We start from the raw sequence: 24519 nt of genomic DNA, 5'->3' as shown, positions 1-24519 counted from the left end.
GGCTTGTTGTACAAGACGGAGCACATGCACATCACTGATCAGGTGGTCAAGAACCTGAAACTAGAAAGGCCACCTTGGAGAAAAGTCAAATAAGGACTTAGCAGTAAGTGATTCCTAGCAACATTCTGCTACAGTCTTACATCAGTAGTTTGTTCAGCTGTCATCAGAAAAGCTTCCTCCTGCAGAAGGGAACAAGTACAGAGACCAACAACTAACTAGGCAATGTGCAGAGAATGAGAGACCTTGGAAGACTCAGTCCAAAATGGGATGTCTTCATCAAACCCTCTCCTCCAGGCCAGGTTCGTGGAACTCATAGTGGGGTTTTTGTTTGTTTGTTTGTTTGTTTGTTTTGTTTTTATAAACAAACAAACTTAAAATTATACTATAAAATATCTACATTTAATATCCAAACTTTTAAACTCAGTTATTAAAAGGAAAATTCTGAAGCTGTCTTTACTTCTAGGAGTCAGGATAACAGTAGAAATATAACACGGACACAAAGAGATATGTATACAACAGACATGAATGGAAGGAAGAGAGCAGAGCTCAGCACGGGGAGAAATCACCAACAGGCCACATAGTAGGACTATCTAATTTTTGACAAAGATGGTTAAAATAAACAAACAGAAGAGGAACTTTTAAAATAAACGACATTGAAAGACTAGATACCCAACAATAGAGGAAAAGTTGATAGTGTTTCTCATCCTTTAAACCAATCAGGTGAAGTCATGACCTAGCTTAGCTCTGCCCTTCTGCACTATGAAGATGGGTACATGAAAATCTGAAGGTCTCAGCACAGGTAATAGATCTTTAAGCTGAAATCAGAACCACAAATAGAGCTGAATTACACAGAAAAATCACAAGAACCAGAAACTGAAACAAAAGCAACAATAAAACAAAAGTGAAAACCCCCCAGTAAGATCCAGCCTCAGAACAGGATCCATCTGTGTCAATACACAGAACATGAAATGCATAGACTCGAAAAACTCAAACGTCACCAATAAAATAGCAAGGAATCCGAAAATAAATGGTGGTCATACTCAATAAACACACCAAATGAAGAAGTGCAAACAGTCAAAAATAAAAGAAAGAATGCTGAATAATTGCCTCGTAAGAGAAACGCAGAGCCCATACTGAGGTTGCCTCTCACCCACCTGGAATGGCTATCATTTAGAATCAGATGTGCTGGGCCTGGGCGGCCCATGCACTGCAGTAGGAACGTGAGCTGCCTCAGCCATTAACAGTATGAAGGCTCCTCAGAAAAGAGTAGACCTAAAGAGCTGGATTCCGGTTTTGTAAGTTCAACTCCCATCACCCACTCGGTGGGTAGCATGGATCCCCGCAGATACAATGCAGCATTTTGGCCCTGGGCAACAAGGACCTGGGACATACATACATGCAGTAAACAATTCACACATAAAATAAAATTAACAGAAGTCTAAAAAATCTAACAAAACAAAACGAACAAGAACCCAAAACCTAATAAACAAAACTACTGTCAAAAATAAAAACAAGGCAGGCTAAGCCAGCAAAGCCATATGCAGATGAGGAAATGTTGGGCACCTCCACAATTGAGTATTAATCAGTCATGAATAGGAACGAAATAATGTCATTTGTAGACAAATAGATACAACTACACATCCTTATGGTAAGTAAAATGGGCCACTCCCACAAAAGAAATGCTTGTTTTGCTCTCATAGGAAGAACCTAGGGGAAGCAAACAAAGGAGATTTAAAACACTCCTGAGGCTGTGCAGGAGATGTACAAAGGACCTTGAGGGGCAGTGAGGAGACATACAGAGTGGAGACAGGGTAACTGGACGACATTATACATGGAAATGTAGTAAAATCCTCCCCGTTAAATGATACATGCTAATAAAATTTGAATTTATAAAGTAACAGAAAAATTGGTGTAATTTTAAATTAAATCCACTCCACGTATTAATATTGAATCTGTGAATCTGCTGGAACCCTGACCCTACACTCGAGCGGATCTGTACAAAAGGAGAGATATTTTGTAGACCTTAGCAAATAGAAACTTCTTAAATAATTTTACCTAGAAGCAAGTATTTTTAAAATTATGAAACATTATACCTATACAATGTCTTGTAATGTTAAAGCAATATTTGCATTAATGCCATGTCACAACTGTCCAAAGAACAAGCAGGAGTGTTTCACAGGCCCCTACCCCTGCAGAACAGCACACTGTTAACTCATCAGGAAACACACAGTACAAACTGACATAATCCATATTAGCTTACAAGGCATTTCCATGCAGGGTTTGCAAATTACAAATTAGATTAAGTTAAACTACACACTAAGAAAGAAAAAATAATGTCATTCCCTTAAAATGAATCACATAGTTTGGAGCCAATAAACAGGATATTTAGAAAGACAATGATAGAAAATGTCCTCAGAAGCACATTAGCCTCCAAATCAGTAACAAGTGATTGCTCCAAAAGCAAACCCAGGAAAAGCTGTACAGATTCTGGACCTGGAGTCCAGCCTGGAAGACAATGAAGGACAGCTTTCACTATGACAGTGACGGCCAAGAAAGCACAACTGGCTAGGAAGGCTCTCTATCCATCTTCCTCTGACTTCCTCTACACTGAATTTGGAATCTGATATATACCACTGTGCATAAAAGAGAAACAAAACTCAATTCAGTTAAAATCCAGGGCAAAGGATATGAAGAGGTGAACAGGTAACCTGGAAAAACATTTTTATAGCCTTACAACCAGCTAGAAATACTTCCATGTAAATGTTAATTCATATGGAATTAAATATATTTGTATTTTCACCCTATTAAATATTATTTTTGTATAATGCAACCTGAGTAGGTTTTAGTATCTAATAACTACCAAGTAATACTATGCTTCTTCAGGAGTGGAGGAAGGGTCAGATGAAATAAGGGATGCTTTGCGGATCATTAGAACAGCCCCATGACCAGAGTCTCATACAGAACACCATTGGCAGCTGATGCTCTTTACATAGGAGCGAACACCCCACTGGGAGGGTTCACCCTCACCAGGCAGTTCCTCTATGACAAGATTTGGAGTGGGAAGCTGATGCTTAGAGAAAATAATTGTGTAAGCACTTCATTTTTCCATCATGGCAATGCAGACTAAGAAAATAAAATTACAGGTACTCGTTGGTTGAAATAAATGTCCAAATTGCAAACCCAAGTTCAAAATATTACTTTTTAAAGTTGTTTCCTGAGCATTCCTTGGGAGATGTCATTTGGATGTTTATTATCAACTTCCAGTAACTGAATATAAAGTGGTCTCACAGAAAATAAAGTCAGTGCTCTATGGTGAAACTCCACCAAAGCTGACACTTCCACATAATTGAAGGCTGGAGCAAACATTTAGGCTTAATTCTGGCAGTGACTGGGAATGAAGGAGTTTAAGGCATATTTAGCCAGAGTCCCAGCTATATAAGCCAGTGTTCTAAAGGGAAATAAAAATTAAAAGTACGGGATAGCCAAAAAATTTGAGATGCCAGTTGGTAGGAAACAACCACTCTTTAACATCATGAAAAATACCTAAGTAACTCTGTCCAGCTAAACAATGCATTTTCTATGCAAAAATCACTGAGCAAATAAAGGAACAGCTCATAGTCTCTCCTCCTGAGTGAGCTCGAGGACAATGTAGGACAAGTCAAATGCTGCTTCAGTAGATCTCCAGAGTACTAAATTATGTATCTATGACCTGACAATTCAACAGGAGTGTAGAGTAGCATAGTTATCAGTTACAGTATGATAATTTTTCGATTTCTTTATAGAGATGATGGGAAAAAGGAAATCCTAACCAAAGACATAAACATAAACAAAAATATAAACACACATGGTCGTCCTTCATCTCCATGGAAATGAGATCAAAAAGGCCAACCATAGAAGGAGTAGAGGAGAAACAGAAGTAGCAAAACAGGAACCATGATCCCTGATGCATGATAAAAGCAACAGCCAATAAAGGTGAAATGTTGAGTGGCATCTGAGAGAGCATATAGAAGAAAAGAGGCAAGGTAGAAGGAGGAATTTCTGAAAATACTATTGATGAAGGGAAAGGCTTATTTGCAAACAGAATCTGCAACATGATGAGAGTCATAAAAACAGAATTACCTGCAGCAGCCCAGGATGGAGATGGAGTCAACAGAAGCATTCCCAAGGTAGTGCCAACCCACCTGCCAGACATCTTTCCTTCAGACCTGACTCTGTGTTGTCAGAAAAGTCCATGGCTGGGCTGGCTCCCTTTACTCAATGAGTGAAGTACAGGACACAGCAGCATCCAAGGAAATCTTGGCTGGAATCAAACCCAGTCTGCCATTCTTAACCTCACATTTGAACCCTCATCCATCCCACTGAAATATTTTCCTTGCTGAGCATTTGTTAAACCATTATCTCTGTAATCTTAAGTATTTTCCTTTGCTGCCCTCTCCAAGTCTTTGCCAAGGTCCCTGGGTCCCTGCTCTGAGCTCCTAGAAGAAGAGAAGAACAAAGTGCCCCATGCACAGGCCAGACAGCTCCCGAAGGTGTTGCCCTGAACTGCCCTATGGACAAGTCATTGAACTCTCACCACCAGCCCTAAAGCAAGCTTCACAGGGACAGAGAGAAGCTGTCACCTTTAAACAATGCACATTGTTTCAGTGACTGGCGGAAAGAGCTTAAATGTATCAGAAGACCAAGTATTGAAATCTCTTGACTAGGACAGTGAGGAGTCTTTTTTTAAAGCAATGTGGCAATTAGGATAGGAATGGCCCCCATAGACTCATGTATTTGAATGTCTGTCAATAGGGAATGGTACCATTAGGAGGTGTGACCATGTTGGAGTCCGTGTGGCCTTGTTGGAGAAAATGTGTCACTGTGGAGGCAGACTTTGAGGTGATATCTGCTCACGCTATGCCTAGTGTGGTACACTGACCTGCTGCCTATGGATCACGATGTAGAAGTGTGTGTTCCTTCTCCAGCACCATGTCAGCCTACATCCTGCCATACTTCCCACCATGATGACAGTAGAGTAAACCTCTGGGACTGTAGGCCAGCCCCCATTAAATGTTTTCCTTTGTTAGAGTCCCTGCGGCTGTAGTGTCTCTTTACAGCAATGAAAGCCTAACTAAGACAAGCAGCAAACATGTAGCAATATGGGCTGACAAGAACAGAAGAGAGGAATAGGCAAACAGAGCAAGAAGGCGCCTGGCCTTTGGTTCTTCATATTCTCCCTAAATGAGCAGCCCGCTTGAAGGTCGTTTCAAGACAATGACTGAAGTCAAGGAAGAATCTGGATATCCGGGAGTAACAACCAGCCTGCCTCACCTCCCCATGTCTCAGCCTAGCTTCTGCAGCAAAGCTTTGAAAAAGCCCCCAGACTAACAGTTTGACTTAGCTTACATCCCAGGGTCCTCCCTGCATAACAGAGCAGGTCTCTCACCCACCTCTCTCTTTTCGTCTTTCATGTATGAACTAACATCTCATTAAAACTCATCCTTTTTTGGACACTGAATGTTTTTAAACTCTTAAGAAAAGAATCAAAGCAACTTTCTGGTAACAAGGAGGTCCCAAACATTTTCAGAAACATGCTAACATGTGTATACCACAACCAAGATATTAAAAAAGAGAATTTCTGAATCACTGAGGAAAAAAATAAATGCTATAAAGGGAGAGTAAAAACCCTTTCTTGATGGGAAGCACATACCTATTAAGTGGACAAAAATCTTAAAAGAAAGTCTTCTTTAAAATAAGAGAAAATTCTACAAAATAAAATGAGTGAAGTGGTATGTAGAAAAAGGATTCATCTGATGTGAAAAGAACATTTTCTAAAAGTATCTAATAATAGGGTCGTATAGTGCTCAAGAGAGAGACATAAAACAAAGGGGCTAAAGATACATGAACTTGCAGGAAAGTATTGACTTAACTTTGAAAGTTCCTATTGCAATACTACTCCTGAATTATGACGGCTTTGATTTATATGAGCTTGTTAAAATATATCACTCACATAAAATGGGACTTCCTCATGAAAAGAGAAAAAAAAGAAACTGGAAATAACTGTAGTAAATAAATTGTGCTCCCTAAAGTCCTCCTACAAGCTCAAGAAGGGTCACAGTTTAGGACCCCAGCTTCCCAGCAGTAAACACAGAGGAAAACTCAATTACATACATGATTCTCTAGTACCCAAGTCTGAAACGACAAATCACTGCTGGAAAGCACAGCCTCTGTTGAAGTAACGACCAGAAGGAATCACGTTCCTGAGTCTCACAGAGACAACACAGCATTTGATGGAACAGCCCAAACACTGAACTAACATTGGAATTGGGTTTCACGTTACTTCTAGGAAGTTTTTAAAATTTAAGTCATCAGCATAATAATTATAATGTAAAAAAACTCGATCTACAGGACAAAAAAGTAAAACACGACAGTGAAAGAAAGGGCTCTCTATAATAAAGATAATAATAACAACGATAATACTGGGAAAACAGAAAACAACTTAAGAGATGAAAGGGCAGAGAACAGCGTGGGGCCACGCATATGTAGTTCCAGGACACAGTGCTGAGGCCGGACTCTGTGGAATCTGCACATGCTATGCTACAGCTGTCTGTGTTGACCTTCATTTGGGAGACAGCAGAGAAACGCGTACCCGCTGCAGTACGCTGGTGGAAACAAAGAATGTTGAAGCGACCCATGCAGTATAGAGCTTAGCCCTAAACCTTGGGAAGGGGACTTTAGTGGAAACTGTGTGTCTCTATCCATATACACCTAAATAAACCTACTGACTAACCCAATTAAATGCAGAATGCAGTCTTCCATAAATAATATGATAAATAACATTTTTGATAAGTGATGTGGCTTTTATTGTGTTACTGAGAAATGACTCACTAGCCTTCATTTGAATTAAAACCTTTTTCACAGAAATAGTCACGGCACCACAGACTGCTCTCTAGATCTGACTGTCCACAGATGAGAGCACACAAAGAACAGGGACAGGGAACCTGGTCACATGTGAGTTGGCTTACGGACTTACTAGAGTAAGCAAGACTCAAGAGGGACAAGTCACGTCATTTAACGCCAACAGAGGTGAGTCTCCTGTAAATAGTTTTAATGCTGACGTTATCCATAAGTCTTTTCTTTTTCCTAAACTAAATTGTGCAGGTAGTATTTTGTTTTGGGAGGGCGTTTTTTTTTTTTGGCTTTTTTTTTTTTTTTTTTTTTTTTTGGTTCTTTGAAAAAGCTGATGGCAAAAAAAGCCAAAACCCAAAATATCAAAGTAAGAACAGACAGGAGAGCAGGGAGTAATGACGAAAGAGGAAGGCCTGAAAGGCAGGAGCCTGCATCCACAGCGACAGCAGGAGGGACAGGAAGAACCAGAACCTCCTCCCTGTACTGGAGCCTCCTCCCCTGTACTGAGAGCCTCCTCCTGTACTGAGAGCCTCCTCCATGTACTGAGAGCCTCCTCCTGTACTGAGAGCCTCCTCCTGTACTGAGAGCCTCTCCCTGTACTGAGAGCCTCCTCCGGTGTACCGAGAGCCTCCTCCGTGTGCCTGAGAGCCTCCTCCGTACTGAGAGCCTCCCTCCATGTACTGAGAGGCCTCCTCCGTGTACTGAGGCCTCCTCGTGTACTGAGAGCCTCCTCCGTGTACTGAGAGCCTCCTCCGTGTACTGAGAGCCTCCTCCGTGTACTGAGAGCCTCCTCCGTGTACTGAGAGCCTCCTCCGTGTACTGAGAGCCTCCTCCGTGTACTGAGAGCCTCCTCCGTGTACTGAGAGCCTCCCGTGTGCTGAGAGCCTCCTCCAAGTGTGCCAGGCCTCCCCTCCGTGTGCTGAGGCCTCCTCCGTGTGCTGAGAACCTCCTCCGTGTGCTGAGGCCTCCTCCGTACTGGAGAGCCTCCTCCGTGTGCTGAGAACCTCCTCCGTACTGGAGAACCTCCTCCATGTACTGGAGAACCTCCTCCGTGTACTGAGAACCTCCTCCGTGTACTGAGAACCTCCTCCATGTACTGAGGAAAGCCTCCTCCGTGTACTGAGAACCTCCTCCCTGTACTGAGAACCTCCTCCATGTACTGAGAACCTCCTCCCTGTACTGAGAACCTCCTCCATGTACTGAGAACCTCCTCCATGTACTGAGAACCTCCTCCATGTACTGAGAACCTCCTCCATGTACTGAGAACCTCCTCCGTGTACTGAGGAGAACCTCCTCCGTGTACTGAGAACCTCCTCCGTGTACTGAGGAGAACCGCCCATCTAGTTCAAAGGAAACAGTGTATCCACTACATCTAATATTGAGGAATTCTGGAGAGAACAATCTTTTAACAAGAAACAATTAATATTCATAAGGTAAAGCCAGGAAACTGGCAGTCCACTGCACTCTGTGACATTCACTTCTGAAAACTGCATAGTTCCACTCATGAATGGCAGCATTCCTCGACAACCAAGGTACCCCAAGAATCAGTTCAATGATCACAAAAACCAATGGGAAAATCATATCGACCTGAGTTTTTGTTTTGGGTGCTATCTTGATATTTCATGAAAAATTGTGGCACAAGAAAGTTTTAAAACCAAAGACAACAGGAAATGATGCCTTTACACTATTTTTGCATGGGAACTTTTTAAGGTTAAAAGAGAAAAGGACCCAAGGTAGCCACCTCAAACCCTCCTAAGTCCCATACCCTACACCTCAAAGCTTCCCCAGATCACACCAAACATTTCAACACCCCCTGCTACCCCGCGATCATAGTCATACCCCAAACCCTCAGTCTCACACCCAAACCCTCACAGTGCCCTGTCTCAAACCCTCACAGTGCCCTGTCTCACACCCAAACCCTCACAGTGCCCTGTCTCACACCCAAACCCTCACAGTGCCCTGTCTCACATCCAAACCCTCCTGGTACCATGTGATAGCATTCTGTCTAAGCTCCACACCCACAGTTACCTGGCAGTATCCAGGAATGCCTGACACTATTAAAAGGGCTGCTTGCCCCGCTCCTTGTTCTCTCTTGCCCTTACCCTTTTCCCTCTCTGTCCCTTCTATCCCTATTCTACTTTCCCCTGTTGTTCCCCCTACCCCAGTCTCTCCAAGTGCTCATGGCCTGCCTCTACTCTTCTTCCTCTTCCTTTCCTCTCCCTCTTCCTCCCGCTTCCTTCCTCTCCCCCTCTCTCTCCCTCCCCCTGCTGCCTTTGAACTCCCTCCCCATGCGCCTACACATACTGTCCTGAATAAACTGTATTCTATACTATACCATCCTGTAGCTGGTCCCTCAGGGGAAGGGATGTCTCAGGCATGGGTCCTCCAGGGCCTCCCCTTTCCCCAGACCTCACCACACCTTCATCGACCATGTTCCTACTCTCTTTATATAAACACACCACCATGCCTCACACCGGAACCCTCACAGTGCGTGCATCACACTGCTGATCTCTGGCACAGCGTGCAAACTGGCAGAAGTGCAGCTTCCATCTCTAGTCACTTAGTGACAATGACAACAAGTTTCCAGACGTCAGCTTTCTAAACAAAGTCCTGGAGCCACATGTGGGATATCCCTATTTGTGGTTGGTCAAGGAGACCCCCAGCCCCACCCCCAAATATGAGGCTACTGCCATTTCTGACAGTTGCCCACAGAAGCAGATGGGAAGGCCCTAGCTGAAAGATCACATATTACGGTCACACGGTAATGAAAGGAAGCGTGGACTACAGTGTAACTCCATTCCTGCCGTCAGCTTTCCTAGTGTTGACTCACGAGTTCTCACAGGTGTACTGAGTGCTGGACCCAGCACGTTACGAGACATATTTGCAAGGTCTACACACTGATATAACAAAGGGACAAATGTTCTAAGATTTATGTATAAAACCTTTCTGTTTGGATTGATGCACTCACCACCAGAAGCAATTCTTGCCTAATTCAGTAAACTGGTAAAAAGTCCATGACTGAACAGGTCAGGTCAAAGGCCTAGGAGAACCTAGCTCATGTTCTGTTTCATGAACACGGTGTGCAACTGCGTTCAGACATCTGCTCTCATGCCCACAGATCAGTGCTGAACGTTCTCTTCAAAAAACAGTGTGTGTGAAGGGGTTGAGGATTTAGCTCAGTGGTAGAGCGCGCTTGCCTAGGAAGCGCAAGGCCCTGGGTTCGGTCCCCAGCTCCGAAAAAAAAAGATCCAAAAAAAAAAAAAAAACAGTGTGTGTGGGGACGCAGACATGGAAGGGACTAGGAATAAGGCAGCACTGCATGCTCACTTCTACACAGGGCACTGTATCACACCCTGACCCATACAGGGGTCAAGGGGCACGACAGAACAGGGGGCAGAAAGGGGGTAAAAACAAGGTGAGAAAGACTGTGGTACAACAGAATCTTCTGGACAGAATGTCTGCTGCAAGCCAAAAACTCATAGCAGCCATAGTCACTGTTTCAGTCAGGTTCCCTAAAGGAATATAACCAAGAAGGATGAAGATACACACGTGTACAAGTGCACACACGTGCACACACACAGACATGCACACAGGCACACACCCATACACAGACACACACACACACAGACACACAGACACAGACACACACACACACACACAGACACACACACACACACACACACACACACACACACACACACACACAGTTGTTCAGAGGCATAAAAGGCTCCTAGAGGCAGTTGGAAACTGAAGCGGAGCATGCCCCTCCTCTCTCCCACGATCCCAAGTCAGTTGGTTTTAAGCACTGTACTGCACAGACATGACACTCCCTCTCTCCCAGGCCTCACAGTCACAGGGAACACAATGTAGCTGTACTCATTGTTACAAATGTAGAAAAGGATGTTCGAGATTATTAGGAGCAAAACCAAGGTGTTGTAAAGACATTTTCATTCCCATCATTAACAGTAACAGACAAATACAAATTTATAGTAAAAATCACTTTAGAATGCACTCGCAACTTGACTGGAGCTGATTATTTACAAATATGAGCTGCACGTGGCACATTCAGTTGCTTGTATTTCCCTTACCTTAACATGAGTTGATGAGAAGTTAGGTAAAAAATTGATTCTTGCAAAAGCTATCATCATTTCAAATATTCACAGGATCTCAAAAGCACTGTGAAATTTAGGTTTTTTTCCTCCACTGACAGTTATGCTGACAAACTTTTTTGGTTCATCAAACTTTAGAGTAGAAGGATGTGACTTTGCTTTAAGAAATTAACATTTTTGCATATATCACTCAAAGCACAAGCCCTAAATACTTACAAAAATGCATTATTAATTTAATTGTCACAGCCTATTTAGCTAACTTCTATTTTATATTTTTCTGCAATATGCAAGGCATTAGGGAGTAGAATCAAATTCTGAACATGAAAAAAACGAAAAAAAAACTGTCCTGAAAAATTAAAACATAGCAAGCTTCCAAATTATAGCCAAAGCATTAGTGTTTTAAATGGGTGAGGAAAAGCTTTAATGACTTGACAAACGTTGTTCCCAAAGAGAAGGTAAATCAAACTCACGGTTTCCATGATGCTTATAAAGTCACACACGCAAGGAGGAGGAGCTTTTATGAATGTAAAACAGATTACATTTCTAGATCCTGGTCTCCTCCAACCACAGATGGACATGAGAAAATGCATTCATAGCTAACTACAGGAATTCTGATCCATCCTTCTACACAATAATGCCCCTTCCCAATAGATATCACAAACACATCTGAATCAAAGAATTCTTAACAGGAAGAAAAATTTAAAAATATCTAGTGTAGATGAATGCTGTCACTAGAAAGACTTAAAAGGACCTATCCAGATAATCTAGTAGCATTTTCATGCTACTTGGCAAGGCTCGTATAGGTACAAAAGCATGTTAGTGTCTCACAGGAAAGGAAGTCATGTGATCTTTCTGGCGTGGGATGATGGAATGTTCTGCAATCTGTTTAAATTTTGGTCACCAACCTATGGCTACACTGAGAGGTGGTAGGAGGTATAAGAGGCAGAGTCTACTGGGAAATAGACAACTAAACAGACACACACACACACACACACACACACACACACACACACACACACACACACACACACACCAGTAGAAGTTGGAGGGAAAGATGGCTAACTGGGAAGGGAGCCTGATTCTGAAAACCCTCAGAGTGACACACCTCGTCCCAACAGGCCAAATACCCTAATCCTTCTCAAACAGTTCTACCAACGTGGGCCCAAGTACTCAGGTGTCTGAGCCTATAGCAGCCATTCTCAATAAACCACTACACCTCTGCACCTTTATTTATACCACAGAGTTAAAGGAACAAAAGTACCTATGAACCTCAGGGACGACAAATAGAAAAACCAAACAGTAAGTGCATGACTTTCTTGGTATATTATATAAAAATTATCATTTTAATGAAGGTGTTAGCATGATAAATAAATATATGTGTAAATGAAGGTTAATTATTTGTGTGACCTTGATGTGAGGGAGAGAAAATAAGAACACGTCCAAATTCTATCTTCTAATTCATATTTTATCTTATAGCTATAAAATTAGAATCCTAATGTACTGCTTAAGAACTGAGATAACTCATATGAAAGCAAGAGGAACATATGTATAACATGTATGTAACACACTTGTTAGCTGGGTATAATTGGGGCAGAAATATGACAATGAAAATTATGAGAAAGTAAAGTTTAGATACAAAGGAAGCCCACACAATTTGAAAATATTTGAACACAACAAAAGTCTCTAAACACACTTGAATGTTAAAGAAATTAAAACTTCAGAAAAAGTAATCTAGTTAAGTTACTAATAGACTAATAGACATTTTTATTTTGAAATAGCCATAGATATTTTAAACATTGCTAAAAAGGTTGAGGTCTTAGTATAATTTGGTAGACGACTTTAGAACTGTCGAAACACCATGACTGACACCCGGCTGACTGTAGAAACCTAGGGTACTTCCTTGGGAGTTGGGAGGGAAGCTGAAATCCTAGCTTCAATTCTGGAAGCTGAGAGCATGTCTCCATGTACTAAGTGAGTCCATTTTCTAAGCTTACACGATGTCACAAGTATCCATGTTCACGTGGTAACTGACACTGTTAGAAATCAGGTCAGTGAGAACAATTAAGTCTACGTGATTAAGTTAATAACTATACGCCACCAAGGAAAAGTAAACCTGGCATTGATGATACAATAACTGTAGGCTATTTTTCCTGACATGGCAACTATAGTATTATTTGGAGAATGACACAGACATTTCTGATTTAATATCGGCAGTGTTTTAAGTCTATAATAAGAACTCAAAAATGTTATTTTAAAACTTCAAAAAGTTACACTATAGGCAACATTTAATTGTTTCTCCCCTCAATATTTAGTTTTAAATATTTGTTTTAGGATTTACTTTCATTTCCCTCCAATTTTAATTCCATAGTTTTGTTTACATCACAAAACCTTGAGTGTTTCCAGACTTTTAAAACTACCATATGCCATTACATTTTTCCAAAAAGTTGACATAATGAATGGTGTTCAAGAAGGAAGCTACAAATTCAAGATGAACCAGTAATACAAATTTGAGAAGTTCTTTCATTGAACAAAATTGAAAATAGATAAAATAACTGTACACATGAAATACAAAATACAGAAGGATGAAATTACCTTTCTTTTGGGGTGCCAACTCCATGCTTGCCTAGCAGATGAGTATTCAAGTGTTTCTTCATCACAAAAGCAACCCTAAAAAAAAAAAAAAAAAAAAGAAAAGAAAATTAATTATAGAATTCTATCTTGGCACTTGGCTGACAACTGTAGAGAGCACTTAAGAATGCTTCTGGACTAGGTGTGCACTAGCACAAAGTAGACACGCTCATTTGAATAGTTCTGGACTAGGCGTGCACTAGCACATGTGGACACGCTCATTTGAATAGTTCTGGACTAGGCGTGCACTAGCACATGTGGACACGCTCATTTGAATAGTTCTGGACTAGGCGTGCACTAGCACATGTGGACACGCTCATTTGAATAGTTCTGGACTAGGCGTGCACTAGCACATGTGGACACGCTCATTTGAATAGTTCTGGACTAGGCGTACACTAGCACAATGTGGACACGCTCATTTGAATAGTTCTCACACAGTGCTTGCCTCTGAGAACTGTAGAGAGCACCTAAGAATGCTTCTGGACTAGGCATGCACTAGCACATGTGGACACGCTCATTTGAATAGTTCTGGACTAGGCGTGCACTAGCACATGTGGACACGCTTATTTGAATAGTTCTCAGACACTGCTTGCCTCTTCCTCAAAGGCACCATCCTATTAAATAGCAAAAGACACAAATGCATCTAATTTGACGGGCTTCTTCTCTGGTTTGGGAATATTAAAAGTATCTAAAAGATCAAAATATGACTGTGTTTCTTAATCACTGTCTCCATTGTCAAATTGCATGAAAAAGAAAAAGTACTATGATATAACATACACTGCCCCATAGCTGATGTCACACTTCAATCATGAAATGCACTCGAGAAAATATCATTTTATTACATATTTAAAGAATCATAAAAAAAGAAAAGGAATAGCTATATGAAGCTTCCTTAAAACCATGGTAGTGATGGAAAGAGGTTGTTCTGAAACAACGTTAACAGTTTCCAGTGTCTACAGCATGCACACACATAACATGTGGTTTTGTGCTGAACAGACATCGGTATACATGAAACAAAGAGCATCACCTGACCCAGTCCCTTAACTCACACACCGGGTAAAAGCACACGCATGGAAAGAGGGCACACATGCAGCACACACTGCCATCCTTCCACACAGCACCACATCAATTATGTCACTCTTAAAGGCACCAGATTTCGTTCTGAAACATTAGACAAAATGGCTAATCTGAAAAGTGGGTAAAAAAAAAAATTTACTGTTGTAACTTAGAGTGTAAAGGGCTTGCAAACATTTTTGTTAATTATGTATTACAGCTGTCCTTCATAAAGTTAATTACTAATAGCTGAAAGGCAACAGAATCTATTTGCATATGTACATGAAAGGCGTGACACATGCAAAAATATGATTTTAATTAGCATTCTATGATATGAAAGGCTACAAATCAAATTGGCATGTTATAAGACTCTTAACATTAAACACTGAATTCATCTGGACATGTTTGCACAAATGGGCAATGGGAAGGATGTTGAGTAATGCAGCCTCTCAGAAGAGATCTGCCACGAAAAGCAAAAGCCAAAGAATCTCTAGAATCACAAAAGCTTCATTTTGAAAACATCACCTATTTGTTTATTTTCATATAACACTGGGAAAGTGTGTAGGGAAAAATATATTTGCATTTTAAATAATTTTACTTCATTTTTCAAATAAAGCTGCATACAGTGAAAACACCAGTCATTCCGTTTTGCATAGTAGGCAATAAGAACTATGACAATAGATGCTTTACAACACAAACAGCTGGTTGCATCATCAATCATTATAATGGAAAGATAATAATCACATTTAAAGGATCAAACTGTGATAATATTAAGTGGTGAGCGAAAAAACAACAGCATAAGATGTTCTATATTTGTTTCTGCTCGATTTGGAAAGAATAAATAACATTTTTCATTTCCTGAAAAAAGAATACAGCAATAACAACAGTCCATTTAAGTCATAACTTTCCTACTGTCCTCCATTTTCCAATAATTAAAAAAACATAAAGCTAATAGCGAAGACCAAAGGTTAAAAACCCAAAGTTGCAAAGCACAGCTTCTTCATGTGACCAAGTACAATTTAAGAGATTTGAACTCAGAAACCAGAGTGCAGTTCTTTAATAGAGAACCATTTATTAATTAGAATGCTAAGGTTTAAAATAAAAATCAAGCAAAAATGTTCCAATACACAGGAGACTATCTGCAAGAGGGAGGAAACTCTGACCTACACATTCAAAGTCTGCAAAGGGATTCTGCAAAGAGGCGATTTGTCACTTTTGGGGAATACTGGAGAAAATGGAAAATTTGTGCAGTCTAGAACATGAGTTTATATTCAATTGTAAAATGTGTACTTATCCGATTTAACCTAGATGCCATTTCTTTGTGTTTGGCTCTTTAAAATATGACTGCTGTGATACTTTTGATATAACTGTGAGTGTAAAACAAAATACTCAGCTGACCAAAGAGAAGACGACTGGTAGGGATATGCTTCACTCACTGTATAACATGCTACGGACTTAAGACTTTAATATAATTCATAGAGAAAAACGAAAACAAAAATATCCCTCCAAAGAAGCTAGCATTCCTTGCTCCTAAGAAACCACATGTTCTCGCCTTCATGGTAACTGTCATTGACTATGCGTCAGGTATGAGGTGAGTCCTTCACAAAGACCAAATGAAAAAGCAAGCAGCATCAGCCCTCCTGGAAGGCTCCTCTTCTACCCCGAGCACAAGGCTAGGCAGAGGGGCATGGTCCATCAGATGCCTGTGCTGCCTTTCCCCCCTGGGATCCATTGCCACAGCCATCAGATGGCCCAGAGCCAAGAAGAATGGAGGCCAGGCTTGAGAGCAGGGAGCAGAGCAGAACAGACAGGCAGGAGATACAGCAAGGTGGACAGAACATAAAGGCTTTAGCTTTGTTCTGTGGGAACCACTGTAGGCGCAGTAACAGATTACGTACCTGGCTCACGCTTTAACAGGAGGAGGCTCATTCTGTCTCTATGTCTCTGTCTGTGCCCCCACCCTTTCACAGACCACTCTAACCCCCCCTCTGTGTGTGTGGTGGGGGGGGGCACATGCTTGCCACAGACTAAAGAAAGATAGAATAATTATTTTAAAATTTTGATTATGTAACGGATTTTAACGGATTTGCACCTGATAAGCCGGCCTGCCTCCACCTTGGTTTTAAAAGTCGTCTTACAGTAAAGGCAAACTAGGTTCTCTCTTTTTTATGACTAAATCTCTGTTTCTCAAGAATGGGGCTATGCCCACCTATAACTCAACTACAAATGGTTCTGCACTGCCTGTCCCAAGAAACTGCAATCATGTCCTTGCTTCAAAAACACCGACCTTGCAAGCCTACCTTTGTCTCAAAGGTTGTTATGACTACCACCTTACTTTGTTTTAGGAGGTCAGTGTAACCACCTTGTTATGCTTCCGTTCCTGCCTCGAGAACAGCACCTTATTTGGAAACTCCACAGCCATCAGCTACAAGAAGCTGCCTCGCATCCATGACGCACTCGTGAAGCCCACCTTGAGAGACGGAAGCTGATGTACACAGTCGGAAAGCTCGCTTTAATTCATTTGGCCATGATGATCTGAATCAATGGTCTTGCGTCTGGCATCTTTAAGATTAACACAAGGGCCTGATATTTTATCACTTAAACTGGATTTGGGTGTTAAAAGTACATGACAGTGCTAACATTTACATGCTAGTTTTCAAACAATGATTCTTTATTTTACTTTCAGTTCAAATCCTATACTAGAGATTATGAAAGCATCCCTTCTTTTAGTCCTGAGGGTTTAATCTGCCTTATCAAAGTAAATCCAGCATCATAAGCACAGAGACGTGAGAAGCAACAAAACTTCAGTGGAAACTTGCTTGGCTGACTCACTCACACCCATGTGTAGGGCAGGGCGCTGAAACACGCGGGCCACGAGTCAGGCCTGAACCTGGGGCACCTACGCTCTACTGCAGACAGAACGCACCCCACCAGCATGTGCTCCTGCGGGCTGGCTGTCTTCACTCCTATTCTTCTTCTGCGTGTGACTGTTACTTCCACCTCTCTCACTGACGAAATGTCCACAACTCCTCCTACATAAGTACTAACTGGGCTGAGAATTGACTAAATCACAAGTTCAAATTTGAGCACAGCCTTCTGAAGGGTATGGACGATTTTGGGGAAGAAGTTACAAGTTATGAATGACACCACTGAGACGCCAGCACTATGCAGACATCCTAGAGTTCCCATGCAGGTGCACAGAGGACAGGTCACCCTCAGTACACAGGTAGGTGGTCCAAAATCAAATGATTATCATCTTAAATCTCTACCAAGGTAAAAGTTCACTGAAAAGACAATAGGCCATGAGACTAGCTGGCAAAGGCTAATGACTTATATACGAAAGTGCCTACAATCGTGAAAACGTGTGGAACTACTTCAGGCTAATGAACTCCTTCTATTACACTAGCCAAGTAATGCTGCTCTTTAAGTAAAACATACACGTCTAAGGGAACCACGGCAGCCAGGGAGGCTGGGAGGAGAACACAAGGCCAATAACATACACGTCTAAGGGAACCACGGCAGCTGGGGATGCTGGGAGGAGAGCACACGGCCCATTCTGGCTCTGCCTTTTAACACAGGGTAAAGCTGATGGTGTCATGTGCCTTCTCCAATTCCTAATGACCTCAAACAGATGACATCTACAGGAGGGCTGCTACTAAGAGAAAGGTCCCGTAAGTACTGACATCCTGAGAGGCAGGATGGTAGTGCAACATCTAAATACTGCCATTAGAATGGTCCTCAACACAATCTAGTAGATGATTTGATTTTACCTAGAAAGACACGTGATCAGATAAGGAACTTCAAAAATACCTACATTCATCTTGGTAATGGTGCAGTGAACAAATGCTGAAATAAAGTGCAGCTCACAGAGACAGGGCTTACAAATGTCACCAATGTCACCAAACAACATTCCTGTGTGAAAATCACCTAAAAGGAACGGTCCCCATAGACTCCTGTGCGAATGGCTGGCTTATAGTGAGAGGTACTAATAGGAGGTGTGGCCTTGTTGGAGTTAAGTGTGGTCTTCCTGAAAAACCTGTGTCACTGTGGTGCTAGGCTTTGAGTCACAGAAACTTGAACTGGTTGAGTTCCTGCTGGTTGTGGATCTAGATGCAGAACTCTCAGCTTCTCATCAGTACCTCAGAGCTACTTCTGCCTGCACACTGCCCTGCTTCCCCATGACAATAATGGGGTAAGCCTCTAAACTGCAAGGCAGCCCAAAATAGATGCTTCCCTTTGTAAGACTGCCATGGTCATGGGGGCACTTCACAGCAATAAAACTCCAAGTAAGATGATCCCTAAAGGTGAGATGAACGAAAGTAAAGCACCACAAAGGATGCCATGAAACAGCAAGGAGAAAAGGATGCTGGCTCTACCACGGGTGCGGACTGAAATGTGGGCCAACTAACATCCCACAATGCTACTGTTTTATCCAGTGTGCATATATTTCATCAGAACATTATTTAGACAATGGGTGTCTGAGTGTAGCATCTGTGTAACTACACTCCTCATAGAGTATGAAGCTAGGAATCCCAAAGTCACAGAAATTGAGGGCTAGATATTCAGCTAACCATTCCTGAGTGCTGGAAGCTTCCTCTGTCTGAGCATGAGAACGTAGTCGGCATACTTGCTGTGCATGCTCTCAAATGGCGCTAATCAAGGGGAGGCACTGAGCTCCATGACTCGGGCTCTCATTCTTGATCTAGAGATTAGACATTTACAGAAGAATCTGAGAAACACAAACTTTTCATACCTCAGCAAAGTTAGAGTAAAAGCCCAAGAAATGTGAAAGGAAGAAATCTCCAAAGGCTTTGTTTATGCATTTACGGTGCTAGAGAACTAAATTAAAAGCTCTGTGGTAAGAGCTAAGACCTTAGCTCTATTTACCACATAAGTGAGCCGGAACGAATTTTTATTGTCATGCTAAGTCTCTGCTTCCTAATTTACAGTGTGCTGATAAGTATACGTGAGATTTATTAAGTGAGATTTAAAAAAAGGACCACATAGTGACTATTAAACAAGTACTACCAGAGTAACTGCTATAAGGAAAAGAAGGAACAAATTAACACAGTGATTCTCGATTCAAGGGGAAGAAAGATCAACACAGCCACAGTTCTGCCCCTCTACAGAGAGTGCACGTTTCCAGTCTGTGACAATGCATTCATTACAGAGAAGTGAATGTAGTCCAGGGCCAGCAAACACTAGTGGAAGAACATCACCCTGTACAAAGCTTAAGTCCAAGTGGATCAAGGACCTCCACATCAAACCAGACACACTCAAACTAATAGAAGAAAAACTAGGGAAGCATCTGGAACACATGGGCACTGGAAAAAATTTCTGAACAAAACACCAATGGCTTATGCTCTAAGATCAAGAATCGACAAATGGGATCTCCATAAAACTACAAAGCTTCTGTAAGGCAAAGGACACTGTGGATTTAGGAAAACGGCAACCAACAGATTGGGAAAAGATCTTTACCAATCCTACAACAGATAGAGGCCTTATATCCAAAATATACAACAAACTCACGAAGTTAGACCGCAGGGAGACAAATAACCCTATTAAAAATGGGGGTTCTACAGTGAACTAGACTGTCAGGGGGAGGGCGGCAATGGGGGGAGGGTGGAGGGGAACCCATAAGGAAGGGGGGGAGGAAGGGATGTTTGCCAAATGTACATAAGAAATACTCAAGTTAATAAAAAAAAAATAAAAAAAATAAAAAAAAAAAAAAAAAAAGAAAAAAAAAATGGGGTTCAGAGCTAAACAAAAGAATTCACAGCTGAGGAATGCGAATGGCTGAGAAACACCTAAAAAAAATGTTCAACATCTTTAGTCATCAGGAAATGCAAATCAAAACAACCTGAGATTTCCTCACACCAGTGAGAATGGCTAAGATCAAAAACTCAGGTGACAGCAAATGCTGGCGAGGATGCGGAGAAAGAGAAACACTCCTCCATTGTTGGTGGGATTGCAGACTGGTACAACCATTCTGGAAATCAGTCTGGAGGTTCCTCAGAAAATTGGACATTGAACTGCCTGAGATCCAGCTATACCTCTCTTGGGCATATACCCAAAAGATGCCCCAACATATAAAAAAGACACGTGCTCCACTATGTTCATCGTAGCTTATTTATAATAGCCAGAAGCTGGAAAGAACCCAGATGCCCTTCAACAGAGGAATGGATACAGAAAATGTGGTACATCTACACAATGGAATATTACTCAGCTATCAAAAAACAGTTTATGAAATTGAGGCAAATGGTTGGAACTGGAAAATATCATCCTGGTGAGCTAACCCAATCACAGAAAGACATACATGGTATGCACTCACTGATAAGTGGCTATTAGCCCAAATGCTTGAATTACCCTAGATGCCTAGAACAAATGAAACTCAAGACGGATGATCAAAAAATGTGAATGCTTCACTCCTTCTTTAAAAAGGGAACAAGAATACCCTTGGCAGGGAAGAGAGGCAAAGATTAAAACAGAGACTGAAGGAACACCCATTCAGAGCCTGCCCCACATGTGGCCCATACATATACAGCCACCCAATTAGACAAGATGGATGAAGCAAAGAAGTGCAGACCGACAGGAGCCGGATGTAGATCGATCCTGAGAGACACAGCCAGAATACAGCAAATACAGAGGCTAATGCCAGCAGCAAACCACTGAACTGAGAAGGACCCCGTTGAAGGAATCAGAGAAAGAACTGGAAAGAGCTTGAAGGGCTTGAGACCCCATATGTAAAACAATGCCAAGCAACCAGAGCTTCCAGGGACTAAGCCACTACCTAAAGACTATACATGGACTGACCCTGGACTCTGACCTCATAGGTAGCAATGAATATCCTAGTAAGAGCACCAGTGGAAGGGGAAGCCCTGGGTCCTGCTAAGACTGAACCCCCATGAACTAGACTGTCGGGGGAGGCGGCAATGGGGGGGGGTGGGAGGAACACCCATAAGGAAGGGGGAGGGGAAGGGGATGTTTGCCGGAAACCGGGAAAGGGAATAACACTCGAAATGTATATAAGAAATACTCAAGTTAATAAAATAAAATAAAAATAAAAATAAAAAAAGTCTATAAAAAAAAAAAGAACACACAGGCTGAGCAGACACTGGTGTGGAGAAACACAGGCTGAGCAGACACTGGTGTGGAGGAACACACAGGCTGAGCAGACACTGGTGTGGAGGAACACACAGGCTGAGCAGACACTGGTGTGGAGGAACACACAGGCTGAGCAGACACTGGTGTGGAGGAACACACAGGCTGAGCAGACACTGGTGTGGAGGAACACACAGGCTGAGCAGACACTGGTGTGGAGGAACACACAGGCTGAGCAGACACCTAAAGTTCTCTGACAGTTCAGAATCTGAGATTTGCCCTGACCAAAACACCACTCAATAAAAATCAACAAACTATGAGTGCAAACTGAGCAGCACAGTTCTCACCATTAAATATATTCCACAATATATAACATAAAGCAGATCAATTTATTCCCATAATAATCCCCATGTGGCTAAAAATAAAAATATAAACAAAACATCAAATAATAGTTCTTAAAAACACTCATAATTTACCTTCTCATGTTAATTAAAGATATTGAAAAATATATTTAACATGCTATTATTTGACTTTGGAGTTATACAACACTTGTAAATACAGAACTTTTTCCATTTTGCTGAATATGTACTTGAATATGAATACATATAAGAGAAATGGAAAACAGTAAAGAAAAATATTTGTACCTGAGGACTAAGAGAGGTCTGCAAACACAGAACACAGCCCTACAGATAGCTCCTGTTTCATCTACAGTACAAAAAGGTTTAGCTAAGTATAGGTGCATATTTCTACTGCTGTCTGCAAAAATACAGATAGATACATGATATAGAGATACACAGACACATGGAAAGAAAGAAAGAAAGAAAGAAAGAAAGAAAGAAAGAAAGAAAGAAAGAAAGAAAGAAAGAAAGGTGGATGGATAGATTAAATAGATGGATGATAGATTAGATAGATAGATAGATAGATAGATAGATAGATAGATAGATAGATAGATAGATAGATAGATGGATGGATGGATGGATGGATGGATGGATGGATGGATGGATGGATGGATGGATGGATGGACGGACGGACGGACAGACGGACGGACGGATGGACAGACAGACAGATGGACAGACAGATGGACAGATAGATAAAATGGAAGACAGGCAGGCAGACAGACAGATCAAATAGATGATAGATAGATAGATAGATAGATAGATAGATAGATAGATAAAATAGATAGATGTTAGAGATAGATATGATAGTCAGATGATAGAAAGAAGTTTCACTTCCTGTTTTGTGTATGAATGTTTTGCTTACACCTATGTACGTACACCACATGCATTCAAAGCCACAGATGTCAGACGGGGAGTTAGTTCCCCTGGTGTTGAGGTAAGAGAGAGTTTTTACCTACCATGTGGGCTGGGAAGCAGCCTCAGGTCCTCTACATGTCCAGCCAGTGCTCTTTACCCTGAGCCCTCTCTCCTGTCAGCACTGACAGGGAGGCATTAGCCACCACCACAGCGCTCACCTATCTCTGACTACATCCTCATCTACACTACTGGGCTTTCTCATGCTTATCTTTCCTCCTCTTTGAGTGACTCTTTTATGTATACATTTTTACCTTCACATAGAAATAAAGTTGACTTCCTAAGCTTCAAACACAAACTCTCTATGGGGGAATCTAAAATGTGTATGTCCACCCATGGCTTTTCTGAGGTGATTGTTCACGATACGTAAGACCACGTCTGATACTCGGTCATGGGGCATCTCTCGCTGATCTTCTTACAGAACAGCTAAGACTATCTGTTGTGCCATTGTTCCAGTTTAGGAATCTCATCCCAGTGCTCATAAACCCATTGCTCTTGACACTGTTGCCACAGAGACCTTGCTTTTCTCTTCCTACATTAGTGAACTATTTCCAACTGTTACACCCAAGGACCACAACTTCCGGTTTCTCATCCTGGCAAATCATGCTGCATCCCAACAGCACATAACCATGTTTGCTCCAGCCCTCAGGTCACGCATGGCCTTCCTACTGCTGCTCAGGACAAGAGCGCCCAGCTAAGCAGACAGCAATCCTCCATCAGCACTTGGGACCAAGTCTTCTACCTCTGGAGGTGTCCTCCCAGGGAGTGGGAAATGATTGAAGCAAAGCTGCCTGCCAACCAAGGGGTGAGGTTAGCTTAGATATCCAAATGCAGTGTGCGAGTGGAGAACGCTGGTATTAAATGCAACCACAAAACAACACCTGTCCTGTACAAGGACAGAGGCACCCGAGAGCATCATGGAATGAAGTGCAGTTCTGAATACTTTGTATCCCAACACACACACACGCAAAACATTTATCAACTAAAACATGAGCTAAATTAAATCAGGCAGACTTCATCTTTGTCTCTATAATTTTCTAAAATAAGTTAAACTGTTTAATAAAAGCAAACACAATACGTTTGTAGTTTCCAGGTCATTTTCTTTCCTCAACCACATTCTAAAAACTCCATCACTGGAGTTTCTACATCCGGACAGGAGAGAGAACTGAAGCTGGAAGAAGATAAGTCATTCTGACATTTCAGAGAAAGTATAGCAAAAAAGCTGAAAATGCAGAAGTAGGCTTAGTGCCTAGTGACCTTTCTACAGAGCTGGCAAGCCTCTCAATGAAAGAGCACAGTCCCTGGAAAGTAAGGACAGGAGCTAGGGACAAGTTCAAACACACAGTTGCTCAAGTGCAGCAACCCTTTTCCAAATGAACAAACTAAGAATGGAAAACTTGATGATTGATGTGGAAGGGCCAGCCACTGTG

At 41.7% G+C, this 24519-nt stretch overlaps 1 protein-coding gene across 2 annotated transcripts in view; it reads right to left on the bottom strand.

Moving 5' to 3' along the window:
* The window catches only part of Znf407 (zinc finger protein 407), a 370762-nt gene that overhangs the window by 215569 nt on the left and 130674 nt on the right, over positions 1–24519 (bottom strand). For both annotated transcript variants that reach the window (XM_032885607.1, XM_032885608.1), the window contains exon 3: positions 13590–13664. In XM_032885607.1, the coding sequence (XP_032741498.1) occupies positions 13590–13664 (75 nt within the window). The remainder of the gene's footprint in view (positions 1–13589; positions 13665–24519) is intronic.

This window comes from Rattus rattus, chromosome 15, assembly GCF_011064425.1.
Source record: "Rattus rattus isolate New Zealand chromosome 15, Rrattus_CSIRO_v1, whole genome shotgun sequence".
Taxonomy (NCBI): Eukaryota; Metazoa; Chordata; class Mammalia; order Rodentia; family Muridae; genus Rattus; species Rattus rattus.
This window is presented reverse-complemented; position numbering and strand designations above follow the sequence as displayed.